General features: G+C 33.3%; 1 protein-coding gene across 3 annotated transcripts in view; it reads right to left on the bottom strand.

Annotated features, from left to right (window-relative positions):
• Window positions 1-21,667, bottom strand: part of br (broad-complex core protein) — a 177,150-nt gene that overhangs the window by 28,950 nt on the left and 126,533 nt on the right. Inside the window, exons 6-7 of one of the 3 annotated variants that reach the window (XM_081739669.1) lie at window positions 14,831-15,112; window positions 2,977-3,115 (exon numbers count right to left, since the gene is read on the bottom strand). The exons of 1 other annotated variant lie outside the window; for it this stretch is intronic. In XM_081739669.1, the coding sequence (XP_081595795.1) occupies window positions 14,856-15,112 (257 nt within the window). In that variant the 3' untranslated portion in view covers window positions 2,977-3,115; window positions 14,831-14,855. Of the gene's footprint in view, window positions 1-879; window positions 3,116-14,830; window positions 15,113-21,667 lie in introns of those variants that run through there. One more of the 3 variants, XM_081739665.1, reaches the window with a different exon arrangement.

The following is a 21,667-nucleotide window of genomic DNA, read 5'->3' as shown; positions in this document are numbered from 1 at the left end:
TTTATTTCTTTAGACAGCAATAATTTTTTTTTCCGCAAAATATTCGTACATAACATCACCTTCAACAACTGCGCCAAGATCTTAATAAAAAACACTAACAATTTATCACTTGTTACCTTTGTACAATTAAAACTTTTTCTCTTTTTTTTTTTTTAACGAAGTTTACTATTATGACACAATAATGCATGTCATTTTTTTTTTCATTTCATAATTTAAAAGAAAAAAAAATCATTCCAACGCCAAACTGACATAAACAAGAACATACATTTACACGTTATTCGATCTTACATTTTTCAATACTTTTTTTTTCTCAAGATATCCTTGCTTTTATACATTAGAAGGAAAAAAAATAATAATCCCCATTTCAAAACTCTCTCTCGTTGCCGATCCGATCACTGAATACATAACATAGCTCACATAAAGCATAATCTTTGGTATATCACCAACATTAAAAAAAAAAAAACACAATAATTAATTATTCTTTTTAAAAAAAATACGGGCGGAAAGTTTAATGCACGTAACTTAACATTTATAAATAAATTAACTATCATCAGACTATGCTGTTGCTCTGTTCTTTTCTTTAGCATAGATCATATATATATATAATAAGGTGCATGACATTAAAAAAAACTTTTTACATGCAACATATATATATATAAAAGGGTATATCTTAAACTCGTTTGTTTATGAATACTTTTTTTAAAAAAAATAACTTAAAAAATGAATAGATGCCTGTTACAGAAATAACCACTCACTCTTATCGACTCTATCATACTATCTTTATTATATATATATATATATATCCCCAAGCACACACATCACAAATATATATATTTATAAACGTACAGATTTTTAAACACATGCATTCTTTCTTTCCTGTACATGGCTTGAATGAGGTGACTTGTGTTTTTTTTTGTTACCTGATAATGAGAAGATGCCAGGAAGTATACTGTTTAATTTAACGTAAACAATGATGTATGTATAAATAGTAAAGCTAATTGAAAATGCCGTTTTCCCCTCCCATTCGTTCTGGCCGAAACACGCCAATGCTTCAGGCGAATTTAAAAGAGCACAAATCACAACCGATAGCAGCACGTATTCGCTTCTTTCTAATGTACTTTGTACGGAGCGACACTATTCACAATCATCGAATCAACTTCAAAAGTTGAATATTCAACCTTTGTTCAGCGACAAACTGATTCAATAATTTAAGATTAATCTGTGCTGCTGCCGCATTTTCGTTCTTTGTTGAGAAAGTTTTACTGTTCGAAACACGCTTTTGAAGAGGAAAATTAAGTGCTCTGTACAATGAATAAAACGAAGTCACTAAAAAGTGCATGGATTACACGAGTCTGCGACCAAGAAACTGCGTAGGAGTCTTCGTCTGATTCTAGTAGATATCAGGATGCTGAATACGGGAAAAATACAAAACCATTATATCATGTTGCCTTGCAAATCTAGGACGTACGGTTTCGGAAACTACCACTGAATGAACAATCTTGAGAGATACATTGTTGTTATCCACAATGAATTTTACAATGTTGGTAAAGAGTACAAAATACGGGAAAATGTATGGTAATAAGAAGGAGGGGATAAGAAAATGTGGATTCAGAGAGAAAGGGAATTTGGATACTGTTGGATGCTTAAGCGGAAAACTGGAAATTCCGGAAACTGAAAAGAGAACCAGAAGAAGTATGGAAGACAGAAGAAAATGTTTTATAGAACAGAATAACTACTGAACATTTATCAATCACATATGTGTCATGAATGGCAAATGCAATTCTGTTTTATGTGTTAATAAAACAGTGTTTTCTGACAAATCAATCTATTATACTAGCTTATTTTGCAAGCAAACTGTATGCGATGGGAAAAAATGAAGATCATTTACCTACACTCAGCACATCCCGAAACATAATAATCAGTGAAAGAAACTCATGTAGTTGACTAATATCCAAACTGTCCAAAGGCATATATTTATCTTTTGAAGTCGAGTCAATTACTGTAAGTATTTTTGCTCCATACAAAATACATTGGGAAGATGGGGGATATGTGCTGCTATCTGTTGTGTTTAGCGCTCCTCTAAACTTATCTTCAACTTAAATCATGGAGAGGAATGAAAAAGATAAAGCAACTTTACATAATATGTACACGTAACTTAAAAATTAATAATTAAAAAACTACAAATTTTTCACGTTATCTTAAGTCACATATACAAGAATATCATATTTATATTATATATAATCGCTAAAACAGAATCAAGAAAATTATACTAAATTGTATATTCTTTCAATCCTTCAAACAGAGCATCTAATCTTCACAAATATTGAACAACCTCCATAAACCAAACTACAACCTACAATTAGTCAGAAATAAATATATACACAATATACTTACAAAAAAAGTCACACACATTTATATTTCAAGGGTTTAGATTATTGACTATACACAACAATCAAAATTTGGATTCTACATTAGTTTCTCTCTTAAATTATAAAAATCAATGGTAATATTTTTCAATGGAATAAACGTCCTATCTTTTTAATTAATATTTCTCAAAGATAAAAAAAGTATGACTTATTCTTGACGTTTTTTGTTTATAATTTATATTATCACATAGTATAAAAAATTAAGCATTATCGAATGTAATTTTGTACTTGATTTGAGGTAAAGTTCTTTGCGAAAAGATCTTTAGTTTTTTTTTTTTCTCCTGTCATTGCAAAGTACTTTTCTTTTCAGAAAAAAATGTGCCTTTAGAAACCACGATAGTATACAAAAACAGAGATTATTTTGTATATATATATATGTATAATTGTTTACTGATTAGGCAAAGTTTGGGGCAATTCTGTAATATTTGTAATGCTGTTTTTCAAAAGACGTCTTAACATAACATTGGTCCCTCTATGCTGCAAACTCTTATGTGTTGTGAGGCTATTTTTAGTTCGGTAGCTTCGATTACAAAACTCACATAGATACAAAGTGTTTGATTTCTCATGCCTGTCTTGGTAATGTCGCTTAAGCGAATAATAACAGCTGAACATCCGTTTGCAAAGTGGACACTCCTGGGGTTCATTCATGTTAGTGGTTGGCGGAGGCATCCTGCACACAGGCGACGTGCCTGAAAATATAAAAATTGATTTTGGAAAATAAGACGGATATTTTTTTCTTTGTTTGTGTTTTTGATTCACTTCCGACTACACTAAAATAATTTTGAAAAGTGATTTAGGTTCATCCTTATAAAAATTTTACATTATTTCTACGAAATAAGTAATTTGAAATACCTAAAAATTTTAACATACCGTCTTTCGTATTGCATCGGACCATCTTTCATGTCAGGAAAGAACTAAAAATTGAATCTTTGGAGTTAAAAAAAAAATGGTAAGCCAAAACACAATTGAAAGTTTTTACATACTTTTAATTCTAAAACCAATTCATTTAAACATAATTAAAGTACATAAAATATAATAATCAGGAGTCAAGAGATCACCATTGAAGTAAAACCATTACTAAATAAGTGTCTCTATATCGTTCATGATACGAAATTAATTACTTGATAATTTAAATTATGTCCTGTTACTTACAAATACAGCAGAAGAGCATGCTTAGTTAAACTGATGCAGTTTATGAAAGTAATTACTTCCAATTACTAAAAGAACTTTGATAAATTATAATTATATACTTTTAATCAGAACACACAGTACACATTTTATGCTATTTTGTGTTTGTTTTGAAACAACATGCAACATTAATCAGTAATATATATATATATAAATTACACGTCATCACAGAAATTTTTCGAGACAAATTTTAAATCAGCGTTTCTCAAGCTTTTTAGAACTCGGACCACTTTTACTAGTATAAATGATCTACAGACCACCCTACTCTTGTCCTTCTCGGAAGCAAATTTTGTAATTCTTTTTTCTACTGTTTTAAGTCTTTTCCCTATGCACATTTCTATTTTCTTTTTTATTTTTGTGGTTAACTTAAAGACAATGGAGAATATTTAAAAAATGTAGGAAGTGTGCCAGTTAGTATTTACAAACTGTTATTAAATTAATTAATAACCAGGGCTTGAAAATTCCACTCGCTTGCTCGCCAGTGGCGAGTACTTTTTTACATTTGGCGAGTAAAGTCCGCTCAATCAAAAACTTGTTTTATTCCAAACAAGCTATATAAAAAGTTAATCTTGCAATGCACCATCATCGTGAACGATCTTTTCCAATCGACTCTCAGCTTCTGTACACCGCTAAGTAGTTTTGTCAATTTTGTTATTGCTTCCCGCCAAACAGTGGCGTTAGTGCTGCAGCAGTTTGGTTTCGATGCAAACGTGGTTTCCATCAGTGTTTCTTATTTGGAATGAAAATCTTATCAGCAGATGAATACTCGCCCGTACGCCATTGCCCCTTTTAAAACTGCCTCTATGCTGTCCTGTTTAATGAAACGAAATAAGTAAATAGACAATCGTGAAGCGTAGAAATTGTAATCCGCAATATATTTTGTTCAGAGTGCTACTCCTGCATTGGGTTGCAACTACGCATCCTTTTTCAGAAATATGTATTGGTATGTTGCAAAGTGATTTCTGTTTATTTGTATAAACACTGTTAACTGCAAAATGGTCTGGCTAGTACTTGCAAGCAAGATTTTTCAAGCCCTGCTAATAACCGTTGTCAAACCTCTGTTTATTGACTAGAAATTTGGATGCGCAGTTTATGACGTCACTGGCTTTGTACATTTCTGATATTCTTCAGTATCCTTATGTTACTCACAAAAATAAAAATGGGGAATGGCTTAGATAAGAGTCTTTAAGCATATACCTGTACCTACTTTTAAAATAGTAGTAATTAAAATTTCCTTAATTTTGTATATTGGTATCACCAGAAGAAAATACAGATTTGTTTTCCAATTATTGGAAGGTACGAAGATTATTTTATAATAATAGATCTATATAAGCTATTAAAATCTGTGTAATCTTTACCTTGGGATTTTCAACTATACTTGTAGTGTGCGGTACGCAATTCTCCTGAATGTTATTTTTCTCTGACCCTTCTGGACTGATGTTCAATCGAAGAGGACCAGAAAGGGCAAACTTCTGAGACCCACAGCTTGAGAAACTTTTTTTTTTTTTTAACACAATTTAGAATTATTCTCAAGCATATCATATTTCCGTTCCTGAACAAATCCAGTCTATCACGTAAATATATATTAATTCCTAATTATTGTATAGCTTTTCAATGTTGTTTAAGAATTATTTACAAGTTTAACAAAATTATTTTCTAGAAGAACTTTTAGAGAAGATTCTCTATTTCGAAAATGAACCTGTAGAATTCATATACTAGGTTTTTCATATCAGTGCCAAATCAAGAAATATGATAATGAAAGAACAACCACATTAAAGAATGCGTATCAATTTTGAAAAATATTCTTATGAAGCATATTTGGGATAATATAAATTATGTAGATTATTACAGAGGGTGAAAGTACTCTAATGTATATTTTTGTAATGAAAAATTACCCAAACTGCGTTGGATTTTTGTTTCTTTTTCGATTAATTTCGGTTTCATGTTTTTGCTGAAGTCTTCGTCAGGGAAAATCTGAATTGCTACCTTAATAATCACATACTCTGATGTTCATCGACTTTTGGTTTTATCTTCGCTGTGTAAAAATAAACTGAAGCAGCCCTACGTTTTCTTGTTGTGTCCTAAGTACACGTTTAAAAGATAAATATAGGACTTGTGAACGTTATCAAACTCTTAAGAAATTTTGCCATTTTTTGTATCAATATTGCCAAATCCCAAATCTGTCTACATGCTTTTTGATGTACGGAATTTTTTCTATTTTGAGTCTTGTGATAAATTTATATATTTTGTGTCTAATACTTTATAACATAATCCTATTGTTTGTATAGAGTACTTCTACCTTGGTTTAATTCAATTTTCTTAATTCTAGTAGTTCTACGCCTTATTACCAGTTTCTCTCTCGAATACAATTCAGAATATGAATACGTCAAGAAAACGTTAAGACTCCTTCAGTTTATTTCTACTCATTAAAGGTAAAAAATATATGTAAAACCATCAGCTTAACTAAGATTTCAGCAAACAAATAAAGCAGAAATTAATCGGAAAAGGAAAAATCAAATGCACACAGACTTGATTATTATTATAGTTATATATGTGTGTGCACACGAATAATACGAAAACTTTTAATGTTTCGCTCTAGAATTCATGGAAACATGAATATGAACTGAATATAAATTATTGGATTCTCAGCTTTCAAAACAGGCTGAAACTGGTTTATTCATACTGGATGTCGAATTTTCAAAGGAAAGATCTGGCAACACTAGTTCTTGGAGCCTATTTTTTTTCTTAATTTTTTTTAATACACTGATGAAGGCAAGAATTTTTCGTTCGAACAATTTGCGACTGTTAGTTTAATGCTTCATACGAGTATCGTTATTTATTTGATATGAATCTATTGTTTCATTGTAATTTCCATTAGGAATGTAGTAATATTTGATGTAGATAGGATATTAGATTTGATTTGTAGAATGGGACTGTAGATAGGATGTTAGCAAACTCTCGTTTTCAAGTTTTGTTTTCTAGAATGCATATTTTTTGCGTTTAATATAATGTCCTATCTGTGAAGCTATCAATCATACGTCAACGCAACTACAGTGATAGGAGGCACCTTTCGGACAATTGTTTGAAACAATGTGTTCTTACTCTCTCGTGTATAATCCGATTTCTCCGGTCTTACATACATTTCCTGTTAATACCCGACACTGATAATTACACCCGATTTAACCAATTCAGTTATCATAATACTTAATGTTTGGACTAAATTTGTTTTCTTTAATTTAACAAAGGGTGGACAATTGATATCTTATATATCGTCACTGTGTCTCGAAGAACCGTTATGTGCTAAAACCACAACTTTTCAGGAGGCGCAAAAAACATTCCAAAACTCTTAAAATTTTGTCATACATACACGGAAACACTTGAAAAATATAATAAAACTGGTTTTGCGTATATTATACATTGGACATTGTTGTAGCTTGTTTCAACAATATGATATTACTATGTTTTGTGTTTACGTAGCACCTTTTGCGCCTTTTATAAGTACATAGCGGATTTCTATACATTAACCAATACGTACATGACGAGAACCTGAAGCATTTTAATTTCAATCTCTTATTTTTTCATTGTGGTGAAACAATTGAATATTCACTTATCACATTATAAGGAACGCTGCCTGACACCTTTAAGGTTTATTTGCACAGCATAACTGATTTTCGACAAAAATGTCACATAGCGGTTCTTCGAGGCACAGCAACGATATGAAGTTTCTTCATTTACTTTTGTCTCTTCTCTCTCTTTAATAAGTAATAGTAATAATAATGTCTATTCTGTTGCTAATCGAAGTACAAATTACCAGACTGCACTTTTAAAATTTCGACTGATGGCAATATGATAATACCATAACTTCTTAGAAGATCTTCGATGTATTATAAAAATAATTTGCCCAAAAAATATTGATTATGCTGGAGGTCTCAAACGACAAAAAGCACGGTGTGGTTGAATTTTTGACTCAAAAAGATTCATATTACCGTATGTTTACCAATATACGGCAAGCACCAAATGTCGTTGGCAACTTTGAAACAATTGCATACTTTTCCAGCTGGAGAGAGATACTACTGGAAATTTAGGAAAACGATCGTCAGAAAGAGTAATTTATATACTGTAAGAGACAAGGGGTAAACCCCAATACATCTAGTGTTATCTCTTAAGGAGAATTGCATTGCTTAATTACTTCCTCAATATCTAATTGGATTCACTGCTTTCACAAACATCAGTTCAATCTCATAATCTCATATTGACAATTAATCCTATTGTAGTAACCGTTGTTTTGTTGATTCTGTGTGTGCAAAATCATACACCTAATGTAAGCAGGGAACAGGTTGCACTGCTTTACAACACACAAAACGAAATTAATTATGCTACGCTAATCTGATAATACTATTTATTTCCATTTTCGCAAAGAAGTTAAAGTGATCTCCTATAGTGTTATAGTGTATAAATATAAAAATTATTTTGATAAAACAAGTAGCATTCAAAAATAATATTGCTAACGAAATTCCAAAATGCTCTAATTTTCGAAGGAAAGAAAAAAAATCTTCATTTTATTCCTGAGTACAAGCATAGTATCTACTGTTTACGAAATGCCCTTAATTGAATACGTTTGCAAGAAACTTCTTATAGCTATATGATCTATAGTATCGACTAAGCATTGACTATGTCACCGTTTACTCGTGTGGAATCATGCAGTTCTTGCTAACCATATTTCCGTCATTTACACAAAGCGAAAGAACAACATTACTCTTCAGAATGCCACATTGTGTCGCTACTGATAACTGAGGTTTAAAAAAAAAAGTATTTTTTTTTTTTGTAATGGAAGTTTTCTCCCCTGTAAAAAAAAATAAAATAAAATAAAAAGACTATACAATTTTGTTTTTGCCTTTTCATGAATTTTTTACTCAAGTATCGCCTATCTCTTCCTGTACTGGATTCCAAAATTTAAAAAAGTACCCTTACAACATTCACTACTTATGAGTCCTATGTTCAGCCCGGGGCTAGCTATTTTTATCGGTTTTCGAACTGGCATTTCAATAGGGGGAAATAAATGCAAGTTATGCAATCCAACATATCACAAGTGTCATGTTAGTTGCCAACTACCGTAATCACGTTCCTGAAAGTTATACAAGGCACGGCAAAAAGACCTCCTGTATTTGGAGAGTGCGCCGTGAGAGTTGAGTTGAGTTGAGTTGATTTTGAGTTTAACGTCCCTTTTAGCAGCGAGGCTATATGAGACAGGACCTACTAATTAACATGAAATCCGAACCACATGAGCTCCCGCCGGGAATTGAACCCAAGTCTCCCACGCCAAAGGCGCGTACGCTAACCGCTTAGCCACGGAGGGAGTATCGATTGATAGCGCTTTACGTGCCATTTTCAAAAGTCGCAATGATGTGGCGCGGTGAGCATCGTGTGTAATGGTGGTTCTGTCACAACTATTCACCGAGCAATTCCCATTTGGTTCGGCCTTGGCCGACATGAATCTATTCACGTTTGGATATCAAACTTTAGAGCAACAAATTCTTAAAAAAAAAAAAAAAAAAAAAAAAAAAAAAAAAAAAAAAAAAAAAAGCCTGGCCGACTTCGGACAGTAACGACGCCGGAAAATGTGGCGCGTGTGAGAGCGTACATCCAGCAATCTACAAAGCGTCCCGATTTAAATTGGTCGAATGAATATTCATCTCTTGAATTTGATTAAATTATTTTTTTTAAAATACTGTCGCTCTCTACAAAATACAGTGAAGAGATAAGGGAAACGTGCTGCCATCTGCAGACCGTACTTGACTTTTTAAGTCAGCTTAATAATAACACAGCTTTACTTTTACGCTTTGTAAGGTAAAAGAGACGGATGACAGATCCAAGAATATAATGGAAAAAGAAAATGGTCGGAATGAAACGAAGTGAAAGGAAACAGGATCTCGAGAACGACGCTGTCTACCACAAACATACATGGCTTGAGATGTAACCAGACACACTCATCACGATATCCCAATCGTAAAATAAAACGATTTTTACGTGATTTACAAACAATTTCATTAGAGCTTGAAAAGTCACTGTCGATAGCCTGCTAAGAAAAAAAAAAAAAATGTTAACAACTTGAAATAGTGTTGCCAAATTTGGAAACCAATGATTCTAATGAAACAACGATAAAAACCCACTAATATAATTATAAAAGAAATAAGATAATACTAATAACAGCAGTGATGGATTAAATACAGATTAACAACGATCTGTGGACTAAAGAGCGTATAGACGATTCACATTGCCACTACTAAAGTTTCATTTACAACTTGCTGCCCAACTTAGTTTAATTGTGTATAGCAGTGGTTCTTGAACTTTCCGATAACGCGGATACCCTTGTAATGCTATCTGAAATTTCACGTTATTAAATATATATACAATGAGTAATTTATGAGTAATTTGATCTAAAGATATAATTTATCTTCATTCTAAAGGGCAATGAGTAATTTATTCTAAAGATATATGATTATTTCCTAGTGAACGAAATCTCAATTGGAAATACAGTAACTTTCAAGACTGATTTCTTTTAAAGGAATCACAGAATTGGGGGGGAAGGCTTGATGTTTATAAGCATAGGAATGACTAACATTTACTTCTTTAAATAAAAAAAAAAAAAAAAAAAATAAAATAAAATAAAATAAAAAAAAAAAACCTACTGGAATTGATGGTATTGGTGCGAGCTTTCCGCTACTTGGAGATGAAATCCGTGAAATTCCGAGGCGTCGTACAGTTAATGTAAAACTGCTTCTGGAAAAGTGCCCTAACAAAGAAGGAATTTCTCTCACTTGAAGTAGTCCTATATAATGGCTGACCGGCTTCAGAGCAGAAATTTAGTAAAGTAGGAAATTTAGTAGGTTTCAATTCACAGTGAAACCTGTCTATGTTGGCCACCATCGGTTCCATCGAAAAGTGGCCAACTTACAGAAAACAAGTGTGATTGGTGTATTTTTAGAAAAGGATTTTTAGTATTACTTGATTGTAAAATTTTAATAAGCAGTGGCACGACAGCTACTTATAAATAATGCATATAGAGTAATCGTAAAAATATACAGTACTAGAAAATAATATTATAGTATGTTTAATATATGTGCATACCTTTCTCTTCCTGAAAACTAGACTGGTACATTGGATTATTCGGCTTGAAAACACAATAACACAAACAACCATGAAATAGAAGCATACACAGCAAAAAATGAGGTGTTGAAACAACACAAAATGATTATCACTTTAGCGTGTTACTTGTGTATCAATTCAACACCAAGCACGTCGCCTTAGAGCATATCAAAAATACCTCGTTACTAGCTATGAGTATTTGTATTGTTTTTATTGGCTGGTACGAGCAAAGCTTTGCGAAATATATTTCACATTTGTGGCAAGTAACTACACACATTCTATGTTTTCTGTAATCAGTCACAATAATATTGTTGTAAACCTTTGAATCATCTGACAACAGTTACACAGAGAACAGTGCTTCCATTTGTTTTCTTTATCTGTTATTCTTGTGTCTTCGCACGTATAAACAGAAGATGGCAGAACTGTTGCCTATGTAACTATTGTCAGACGATTCACAGGTTTTCACCAATATTATTGTGACCGATTACAGAAAACATAGAGCATCATTCATTACTTGGCATAAGTGACAAATATACTTCGCCAAAAGCCTTGCTTCTATTAAACGATAAATACCAATGAAAATTCTCCCAGGTAGTAAAGAGTTATTTCTGATATACCTGGAAGGCAATGTGCTTGCTGCTGAATTAACATACAAGTAACACGCTAAAGTGGTAGTCATTTTGTGTTGTTTCAACACCTGATTTTTTTAGTGTATGTATGCAGTTTATTGAGATTAATATTATAGCACACCAAGTTATTCAGATTGAAAACAAGAAAAGCTAAGTTATAAATTGAGAAATTCATATGCAATTCATATGACTTCAGTTGTTACTGAATGGTGGTTCATTCTAGACGTATTTGTTTTGTTCTTTTTGGCAGATATGCACATTTTAAAATTGTAGTTAACTACCTCTTGTTAATGAGCTAGAAGTGTTTCCCTCGGAGCAAAAGATGTTTTGAGAAAATCTTGAGGGAATTCATATCTCAAAAACTCCACTATCTTTTGACAAACCGACAGGTGCCAATAGTTGACAATTGAGATAGTTAGTTTTAACCTTGAGAATTTTCCGGCATTACTAAAGCTCCCCACTAATGAGAGGAGCAGATATAGCTAATGGTTTTACCAAAACAGACAGGGTAAACAAATACGTACAAGCATTTACTGAATTCCTGTACGTACTTTTTCTTATTCACATCTTCCTTCACCACCCCTTTATCAGGGTAGTCTTCTGGCCATTGACCTCCAAGAGCAAATCGCGTGAAGCCTTGCTTCTTTTCTCCAGTCACAAGTACAGAACATCTGCATCTCATATGGGAATACGAAAGAGTTAAGAAAAATAATAATATAAAAAAAAAAGTATTTTGCGTGGCCAAGATACGCAGGTAAATTTATCGATATCATCATAGGATACCATTGCTTCAGTGTGGCCAACTTCCAAGATAGACAGGTGGCCAACTTATAGAGTAGTAAGTAACGAATGTCTTATGGGGAAAATGCAGGTTCAAGACGAACTAGGCCAAGATAAGCAGCGGCCAACTTAGAGAGGTGGCCAAGTTGACAGGTTTCACTGTACAAACGCAGGTATAATTTCTAATTGCTTTCTTTTTAGTAACTGAGGAAATACTTCTTGCATAACAGCTGTGAACTTCATTTTATTACAACACATTTCAATTTTTAGGCGTCGCGGATCCCCTTGGCTAGGTACCGCGGACCCCACTTTGAGAACTTGGTGTATAGAGTAGCGCGTGAAGGAACTTTTTTTTTTTTTTTTTACATGAAATATTTTAATTAACGGCTCTAATATAGATGAAAAATCAGTCTTACATAGTACGAATGAAAATTACTTTGCACTCTTAACTTTGCTTCCGTGATTAATGTGTTATCATTTTAAATTAAATACATATAGGGTCCAAGAAAGGCACAGAAATGTTTATAATAGCTGCTTAATGTAATCCAAAACCGTACTTTTAATATAAAGGCCTAACAAATGAAAGTTACAGCTGTATATGTTACTGGTCTGAAAAGGTACACTGTTTATTTTGCTACCTTAAGAGCACGTTTTAACTCACGTCACAAATCTGTAAAACACATTAATTTCATTTAGACGACCTCACTACAGCACATATATTCTACATCATTTACCTATTTAGAAAAAGAGGCACTGGTATTAAATTAATTTTAATCTGTTTTTAGGTACTAAAGAAGTTGTTTTGATTACATACTAGCACCTGTATGTTTATTTATCTTTTCTAAATTTAATATTACGATACTATTATTTTGCGGACGGATAATGTCGTAAAATTTACGCATGTAATTTACCTTATGAAACAACAATGACTATGGGTACAAAACGTACGAAATACGAAACCTTTTAACTTTTCTGAGAGGGCGTCTAATAATCATAACATTATTTTCTTTGCTTCTTGGATGCAACATACCACTGATAGTAATTCGTAACTCTAATAATATCGACGACAGAAACTATTTTTTTCTGCAGGCGTAAAAAAAAAAAAAAAAAAAAAAAAGTTTATGAAAATCAAAACATCGAAGTGCTCTGTTCTAAAATTCATTTTAAACGTTTTAGCTATTTTTTTGTTTACGACAGGCAACATCGATGACAATTTTACATATATTAAGAAAAACATTAACGAAATTGACCCCTTTCCTTCTAATAGTAAAATTTTCGTAAACGCTGGGATACATGTGTACGTACTTTCAATGATTTTATATACAAAGTTTTACCTCCCTAATTTGAGGGGCCTCTAATATAATTTAAAATTTTGAATTCCTATTCTTCCTTAGGAGACGCATTCCATACGAAGTTAACATGACAAATACAGTTTGAGGTAGATACTATATATACGTTCCAAAATGTATTTTACACGAGTCAACCGTGTGCATTTGTGTAGCGGACAAATATACGTTCAGTTTTTATACACTACTACAAATTGGATCAAAGGACTTGATATCGTGGTGACAAAGGGATTATATACAATGCTTTTATTATATACGTTCGACGGAAAAACTATTTATTCTCTAAGGGCCATACTTAAGTATTTTAATGAAAAAATTTGTATGGAAATCAGGACAATATTGTATATTCACGTAACCTTTGTATATGTATATATAGAAATAACTACATACACCCTCATGTTTTACTGAGTGATGAGATAGGCTGGTTCACTACGGCCGTAGCAGCTATAGTACTTAAAAAGGTTCTATGAAACAAATGAGAGCAATGTCCTTGAAATACTGTTTTTCGAAACGTATGAAATCAGAATTATCTGAAAGACGTAGGAAAATAAATAAATAAAAACCATAGGGACACTTCGTTATTGGAGAGTTCAATATTTTCATGACAGCTTTCTCAATCCCATTATAAGTACTCTGTTTTCGTAATTTAGTGATCTATGGCGCAATTAGTATCATATAATTACTTTTATCCGCACTATAATTCGCATATTTACTGAATTTGACCTTAGAAATTTAACACTAGTATAGATGCTACCTAATGTTCAACACACGAAATATAATACATACACACGTAATTAATTATATTGCTATTAAGATAGTTAAGAGTAAGATATCACCAAAATCATCTGCAACAAAATAACACAAATTAATTTGTTCAATTATTTTAAAATATGTTTCTACAAACGGAAATGTGGTTTGTTTATTTTTTTAAATATTTTATATACTAATCAAACAATAATTTAATATACGCAAAAGGTGCAATAAAAATAATAAGCATTTACTATTCAAACTAGCGAAGCTACTGCTACAAAACCAAAACACAAACCAAGAAAGCCAAACATGCTGATTCCAACCACAACTATAATAATAAAAAAAAAAGGGTGAAAAAATAAAAAAAATAAAGCAGCTAACCTACTACGGAGAAGAGATAAGAAAAAATGCTTTTTAATTTTGTACACACACACGCACACAAACAAATAATAATACTGCCACCAAATGACTACACCCAAAAGCAAAATAAAGGAGGATTGTGTTAAAAAAAATAATAATAAGATAGAGAGAGCAGTGTAGAAATGCATAAAACAAAGTCACCAACCAACGACGATAACAGCCAGGCATTTTCATTGACTTTCTTGCTTGAACGGTTCAAAAACTGGTTTCGCTTCCAAATCCCCAGGTCTGCTTTTATGGTAGGTATAGATGTGAGTCATTAGACTGTTCCTTGAGCAATAAACCCGTTCACATATGACACAGCGGAATTCCTGCTGTGTTTCCTGATGTTTGTCTGCTACGTGCCGTTTCAGACTGGCTTTTGAGCACAGTATTTTACCGCAGAGTTGGCAGAAAAATTTTTTCTTGAGAAGATTGGCTGGGGACCCTGTAAGCAGAAAATGGAAAAAATCGAGCTGACTTGTTGGTTGATAGACGATGCATACAGAATATAAAAATCTGTTAAAATTTTAGTGGCAACCAAACTAATTTATTCTTTTTTTTTTTTTCCTTTTTTGTTATTATTTTTCTCTCTTCTTGGCAGTACAAGGATACTAATTAGGTCTATGTATATATATTCTCAGAGAGTAGTATAAGCTGCGATCACACAGGTCTTCCATCAAATGCTAAAAACAAACATATACTTCAGTGCTCTTTCTTAGCAATTAACATAAAAAATTAATTAAGAAAAACTGCCAAAAGGTAATAAAAAAATAAATAACTAATGGCATGCATGAGACAAAATCATTAGCATACAGCAACCAAAAATAAAGATTTAAATAATAATAATAAAAACATCGAGAAAACGCTTAGTATACAGATGTTAGAATTTCCACAAGTAGAGTACGATGAAGCTTGCCATTACCTAATAACAGCATTATCTAATATATTCAATGAAAAGTCAAGCTTTTTGAACTATTATAATAATTTTTAAATGTTGACGCAATCTAATCTTCTACACTCTACCACAAAATAAAAAAAGAACTGCATATTTTTCTCTCTACAACGAAACAATGGACGTACAAATACAATTGCTAATTTACAAATTAATATACTAAACTGCAGAATTTGAGAAAGATACTTATTTTTTTTTAATCACTACGAAAGATATAATGTTAGAATTCCTATAAATTACCAAACACACACATATACTAACAATACAGATAATAAAAAAAAAAAGTATTTAATGAACACAGAAAGCATATTAATAAGTTTATTTTCTTTTCATCCGGTGCATGTAAGCAAGAACATCAATGTAATGGAATTCTACTTACGTACTTCGTTAATTATTTTATTTTAAATTAATATCTCTATCCCCTTTTGTTTTCACAAACTACACAGTAAAATAATTTTCATAACCACTGAAGGTAATCATGAAAAAAAAAGATAAATACCTAAATAAATAGTTTTTAAATATCTATTTTCGTAATGCCTTGTTCCCTTAATTTCCTACAATTGCAATCTTTTTGAACGAAATTACTTATCGAAAACCTATTTACATCTTTCAAATTACGATGTATTTATTTTCAATATATATTATATAAAATGCTTAGTCTGGAGTGTTGTACTGCATGGGACAGAAACATGGACAGTACACAAAAATGATGAAAAACAACTGGAAGCTTTCGAAATGTGGGTGTAAAGAAGAATGGCGAGAATTAGCTGGGTCGATCGGAAAACGAATGAGAGGGTGTTAGAAATGGAAGGAAAGAAAAGAACAATTTTAGATATTGTTAAGCAGAGAAACTAGTTGGGATATTGGTTAAGAAGGAACTGTATCATGAGGGAAGTGCTAGAGGGTATGGTGGCAGGAAAGAGATGGAGGGGAAGGAGACTACAATTAATAGATGACATTAAAACAGAAAAATCGTACGTGAAGACGAAGAGCTTAGCGGAAGAGCGTAGAGCATGGAAGCTTCTAAGTTGCAGCAAGTGATCTACCAATAATGGTAAAATACATATGATGATAATGTTTTAAATGTTTGTACATGCTACATATATCTATATTTAACTCAAGAAAGTTTGCTTAACGAAAACGTAAATAAGCAGACGAAATAGATTAAAAAAACGTCGAAGTCGAAGCGAACTGAATAAAACCTCTAGAAGTTAAGCAAGTGAGACACATGGAAGTATATCATGTGGACTTCGGCCAACTGTGGGCAGAGTATTTTTAAAATATGAATTGTATTCACAACAATTTTCGATAGTATCAGATCTTGCAATTCCTGTTTACCCTATGGCAATACCGTACCATAAAAACTCCAAGATTACAGAAAAACATGGAAACTTGATGTACTATTGTACTTCTTGCAGTTATACTCTCGTCGAGTCGGTGGGTGGTCTTGTAATGCATCTCTATTGGAGGCGAGACAGTGTGGTGAGAAATGGCCTTTATTGTGAGTTGTAATGGTTTACACTGGATTAAAGTCAATTCGTGGTTCGGAGTCCACGTTAATAGAAGGTTTTATCTTTCATAACCTAATTTGAATATTCTCTCCGCAAGAAAGAAAGAAAGAAAAAAAAAAAACCCTTTGGTCGATTTAGCTTCAAGAAACTTATACATGGTGGTAACTAAATTCCGAAATGAAATTTCGTGACTTTTTCTTTACCAAACCATAAAATTTCAACACATTATCAAGAGCAAATTTGGGTGCGAATTAGGTCGAATTTTTATGTATGCGGTAGAAGCATTTGCGATTTGATAGCGTCTAAAGCCGACATAGACATTTTTGGAGGTGAATTTTTGACGTTTTATAGAACAACATATTTTCCAGTCTGTATTTGTACAATTTTTTTTAAACGTGACCAAAAAGCTAGATTTCTTGACTTTCGTGAACGTTTTCTCATTTCGTTGCTTTTTGGAGACTTTCGTGACCGATAGACACCCTGTTATACAAGGAAGGAAAGAGATCTTATTCTTGTTTACTAAAATATATTTAGAGAACTGACAGATCAGCAATTCTTACTGGTTCACCTCGAGGATATATGAAATTTGTTGAGTTGATTTTGAATTTTACGTCCCTTTCCAGCAGCGAGGCTATATGAGACGTGGACCTACTGATTAACGTGGAATCCGAATCACATGAGCTCCCGCCGAAAATCGAACATGAAATTTGTAATTTATACTGTATACTAGCGAGACATTTTCGATGAAAGTACCGTCGAACTTCTTTTTTTCAGATCAAAATTTTCTTCTTTTAGGAGTCATTGCCCTCTGTAATTATACGTATAATAATAGTAATAATAATTATATGCATCACAGGTATAACTGTCTCTATGGTGTAAGATACTCGAGCTACTACAGCTTTTTTTCTTAAAAAAGATAAAAATGAAGGCGAATTTAAGTTCTCTTAGATCTATAAGTATTCATCTTCTTACCTTAAGCAGTATTTCGCTGAGAAATGATTAAGTCCAGTAAAAAGAACACTGATTTTGAAGGTACTTTTTCTTGGGGAACAAGTGGTTTAAGATTTAACTATTCACAGATCATAAGAATAAATGGTAGCTAAGAGTGGTTGTTAATAAATTACAAGAATTAGATACCAACGATATATTGCTTATTTCAACCTAGCTTAAGTACATATACAACTTAAAACGTAGCCAGATGTGAAGTATGGAATAAAAATTGGATACTGCAAAGTGAAGGCATAAGAAATCAATTCATACAAATATTTGAAACAGGGGCGGATCCAGGGGGGGGCGATCGCCCCCAGAGAAGAGGAAACTTTCTTATTTTATATATATAAATAAAACCCATTCCAAAGTTTGGAGCCCTTAAAAGTAGCAGTATGACAAACCACCGCCCCCCCCAGAAGTAGGCCCTGGATCCGCCCCTGATTTGAAAAAATGTATTCAAGCACACAAACGACAGATGTAGGCACAAACGCACAATGGGAGCATATCCAACTTTACGTGCATCGGGCTGCAGAAGCAGCACTGTACCGCAAACAAAAAACACTTAAGAAACAATGGAATACGGAAGAGATATTGTACACAATGAGTGAAAGGATAAGTAAACAATGCATAAAAAGGCAAATCTATCTATACAATTATGAAGACAAACAACGTGACAAAGGAAAAAACTGAAGTCATGCAAGAATTAGAAAGAGTAAAGAAATGAGATGTGTAACCAATTTAAATTCGGAGGAAAGTAATGGGAAATTAAGATAATAGAAAGTAAATATAGAAAAATAGTTAGCGAGTGGAATCAAGATACAAAGTAATTTCAAAAGTTCTTGCCATTTTTGACGTCCCATTTGATGAAGCACTACAGAGAGGAAATTAAGAGACTTACGCGCCGGAAAAACGATACAACGTTAGTGTCACTATTGACCTGCGCCAATACAGTAACGTTGCGCACACCCAGCAATCACAGCTCGTCCAGTGTCGAAGTGCAATGGAGATACGGAAGCTGCTCGTTCGCGGTTTTATCTGTATCACGTTAAGGTGGCCATATCAAGTAGTCGAATACGTCAGACATTTGGGGAAAATGCCATGAACAAATCCACCTGACCCCAGGGCCGCTTTTCCGCTTGGGCACGTGCCTAGGGCGCAGATTTGGGCGCGAAAATAGAGAAAAAAATAAATTAAAATATGCTGGTGCAGAAAAAGTCTTTCCCGTTCCGGTTGAGCTACCTTGTTACGAACAAACTAGATCTCGGCGACTAATGTAAATATGATACGTATAATTTAGCATACAAGAGTGGCCAAATCATGCCACTATCCTTTCCTTAAGGTTGCCGGTTGCCAGTCCGGGTCCATAGGTGGTGGATAATGGAACGACTCTCCAAAGAGCAAAAATAAAGAAAGGGAAAACCCCTCCCGAATCAAAACTGGCAAAATAATAACTGAAGGAGGAGGTGCTCTGGAAATAGTGGGGGGAGGTAACAATTTGAAATGCTTAGGGCGCCGGGGAGGTTAAAAACGGCCCTGCCTGGCCCCCGAAGTAGGCAATCACATCAGTTGGACGACGAGACCCTGAAGGCTGCCACAGAGGAAGACAGCAGTCAAATTTATAGTGAACTTGCCGAATGCTTCCAGAGTTCCAAGAAAAAAGTCAAACTTCACTTGCACTGCATACGGAAGGTCTACAAATTGAGAAGTGGATGCCCCACACATTGTTGGTAGCCTTCCAACAAGGAACAACGACTGACATCCTGTTTGTTGTTCCTATTTCGGCATCGTAACATATCTATATTTGGTCAAGTGCTCACGAGCACGAAAAATTGGGTTCAGTATGACACTCCAATCTGAAAAATTTCCTAAGATTTTCAGTAACTTCATGTCACGAGATACTACAAGATAAATTCACACAGGCTTTATTGTATTTTATTTTCCACTTATCTATTCCCGACCACGAGGAAGAAAGAAAAATATCTGAAATGCACAGCTATGTTTTAAAAAAAAGAACACACTGATTCATAGTCTAGCTAGCAAGAAACGCTTAAAGCCACGAAAAACAGTACGACTGCAGTACGCAATACGAATAAATAAGACTGTAATTGATTGTTATCAAAGTGTTTTGAAACAGAGCTGTACATAAGCGAAATTAAAAATAATAAAGGAAGATACTGGAATATCACAATGTAACATACGTAAATAGTTACTAATAATCGCTCTTAGTATTCTATATAATCATGAACTGACACAAAGTATTTCTCCTTGTTTATCTTCACAAGTTTTTTTTTTATGTTTACAATAGTTTGATGTATTATGATGTATTATTAAATCTCCAAAATTTTCAGAGTGCATTCCTAGTGATAGTTTCTTACTCAGTTCTATTTATTTCCTTTTGCTCTGACGAGATGGAAACCATATTACACATCTGAACGACACCGATAAAATTATCAGAGTTGAAGTTAATGCTATGCGTGTGACGCGAATTCCAGTTGAAGTTTCGATTTAACCGCTGAAGAAGATAGGAAAACCTACTGAAACTGTACAATAATTTAAGACGCTTTCTGAAGTTAAGTTCAATATTAATACAAGGGCTACTGGAAACGTTTCTGCAAAATACTAACAGTGGAGCCAGTGTTCCGCTATTATAAAATTCAGACAAGCAGACATTTCTATGTTTAAATTATCTTTGTTTGTTTTAGCTTAATTGTTTTATTTTTCATAGCAGTTTGAAGAAAGAAGTACCTCAAAAACTGTTGTTCGGATTGCATCAATAGCTGCTTCAAGCGACACAAATCGTTTCCGATGTATCTATTTTTCATATGTGAGAATAAAGTCATGAGGTGTTAAAACCAGGTGAATACGGACAGTGAGAAATTAATTCGTTTTTAGTGGGAAAAAAAAAGTTTGGTGTGCTGAGTGGAAACTGGAGTTTTCGTGATAAAGAATGATGTGACGATTTCGGTTTGTTTTATGCAATTCATTGATGGCCTCTGGCAAATAAATCTTTTGTGTACCACTCAGCATTTAACAATCCTTCGATCTTCAAAAGTTGTCACATGTCCGGTATAACCAAACAAACGAACAATCACCTGCTTGGCAGCACTCTCGAACGAACAACTTCTGCTGGTTTCGGCTCACTTGAAACACTCCAAACAAAAATTTGAGTCGAAATTTGACTTTGGTTGAAATTTTTATTATTTCCTTACACCAATTGACATTAACCTGTTTTTGAGCTTCAGTCAAGTTGTATAGGATTCAAAGGCTTGAAAGTTTCCGTACGCTCAGGTGACCAAGCAAAATCATAGGCTGTTTTTTACGTCATTGTTCAAAAGTGCCTGAATCTAATGGTGTATCACATGCCGATCTCTCTCAATCATTTCATGAAAGAGCTTCAAGATTACTGGCAACAACAGACGTGGATGAACAACCTTACGAAATTCATCATTGAGAAATGTGCGATCGCGCGCTGGAATTCGGATAACAAATTGTACACAAAATCCTATTGGATTGTTTCATCCACAAAAGCTAAGTCGCTCGACTCACT

The sequence above is a fragment of the Thermobia domestica genome, chromosome 15, assembly GCF_964235325.1.
Source record: "Thermobia domestica chromosome 15, izTheDome1.hap1.1, whole genome shotgun sequence".
Lineage (NCBI taxonomy): Eukaryota > Metazoa > Arthropoda > Insecta > Zygentoma > Lepismatidae > Thermobia > Thermobia domestica.
Note: the sequence above shows the minus strand (reverse complement) of the source record. Positions and strands in the feature narration are given on the sequence as shown.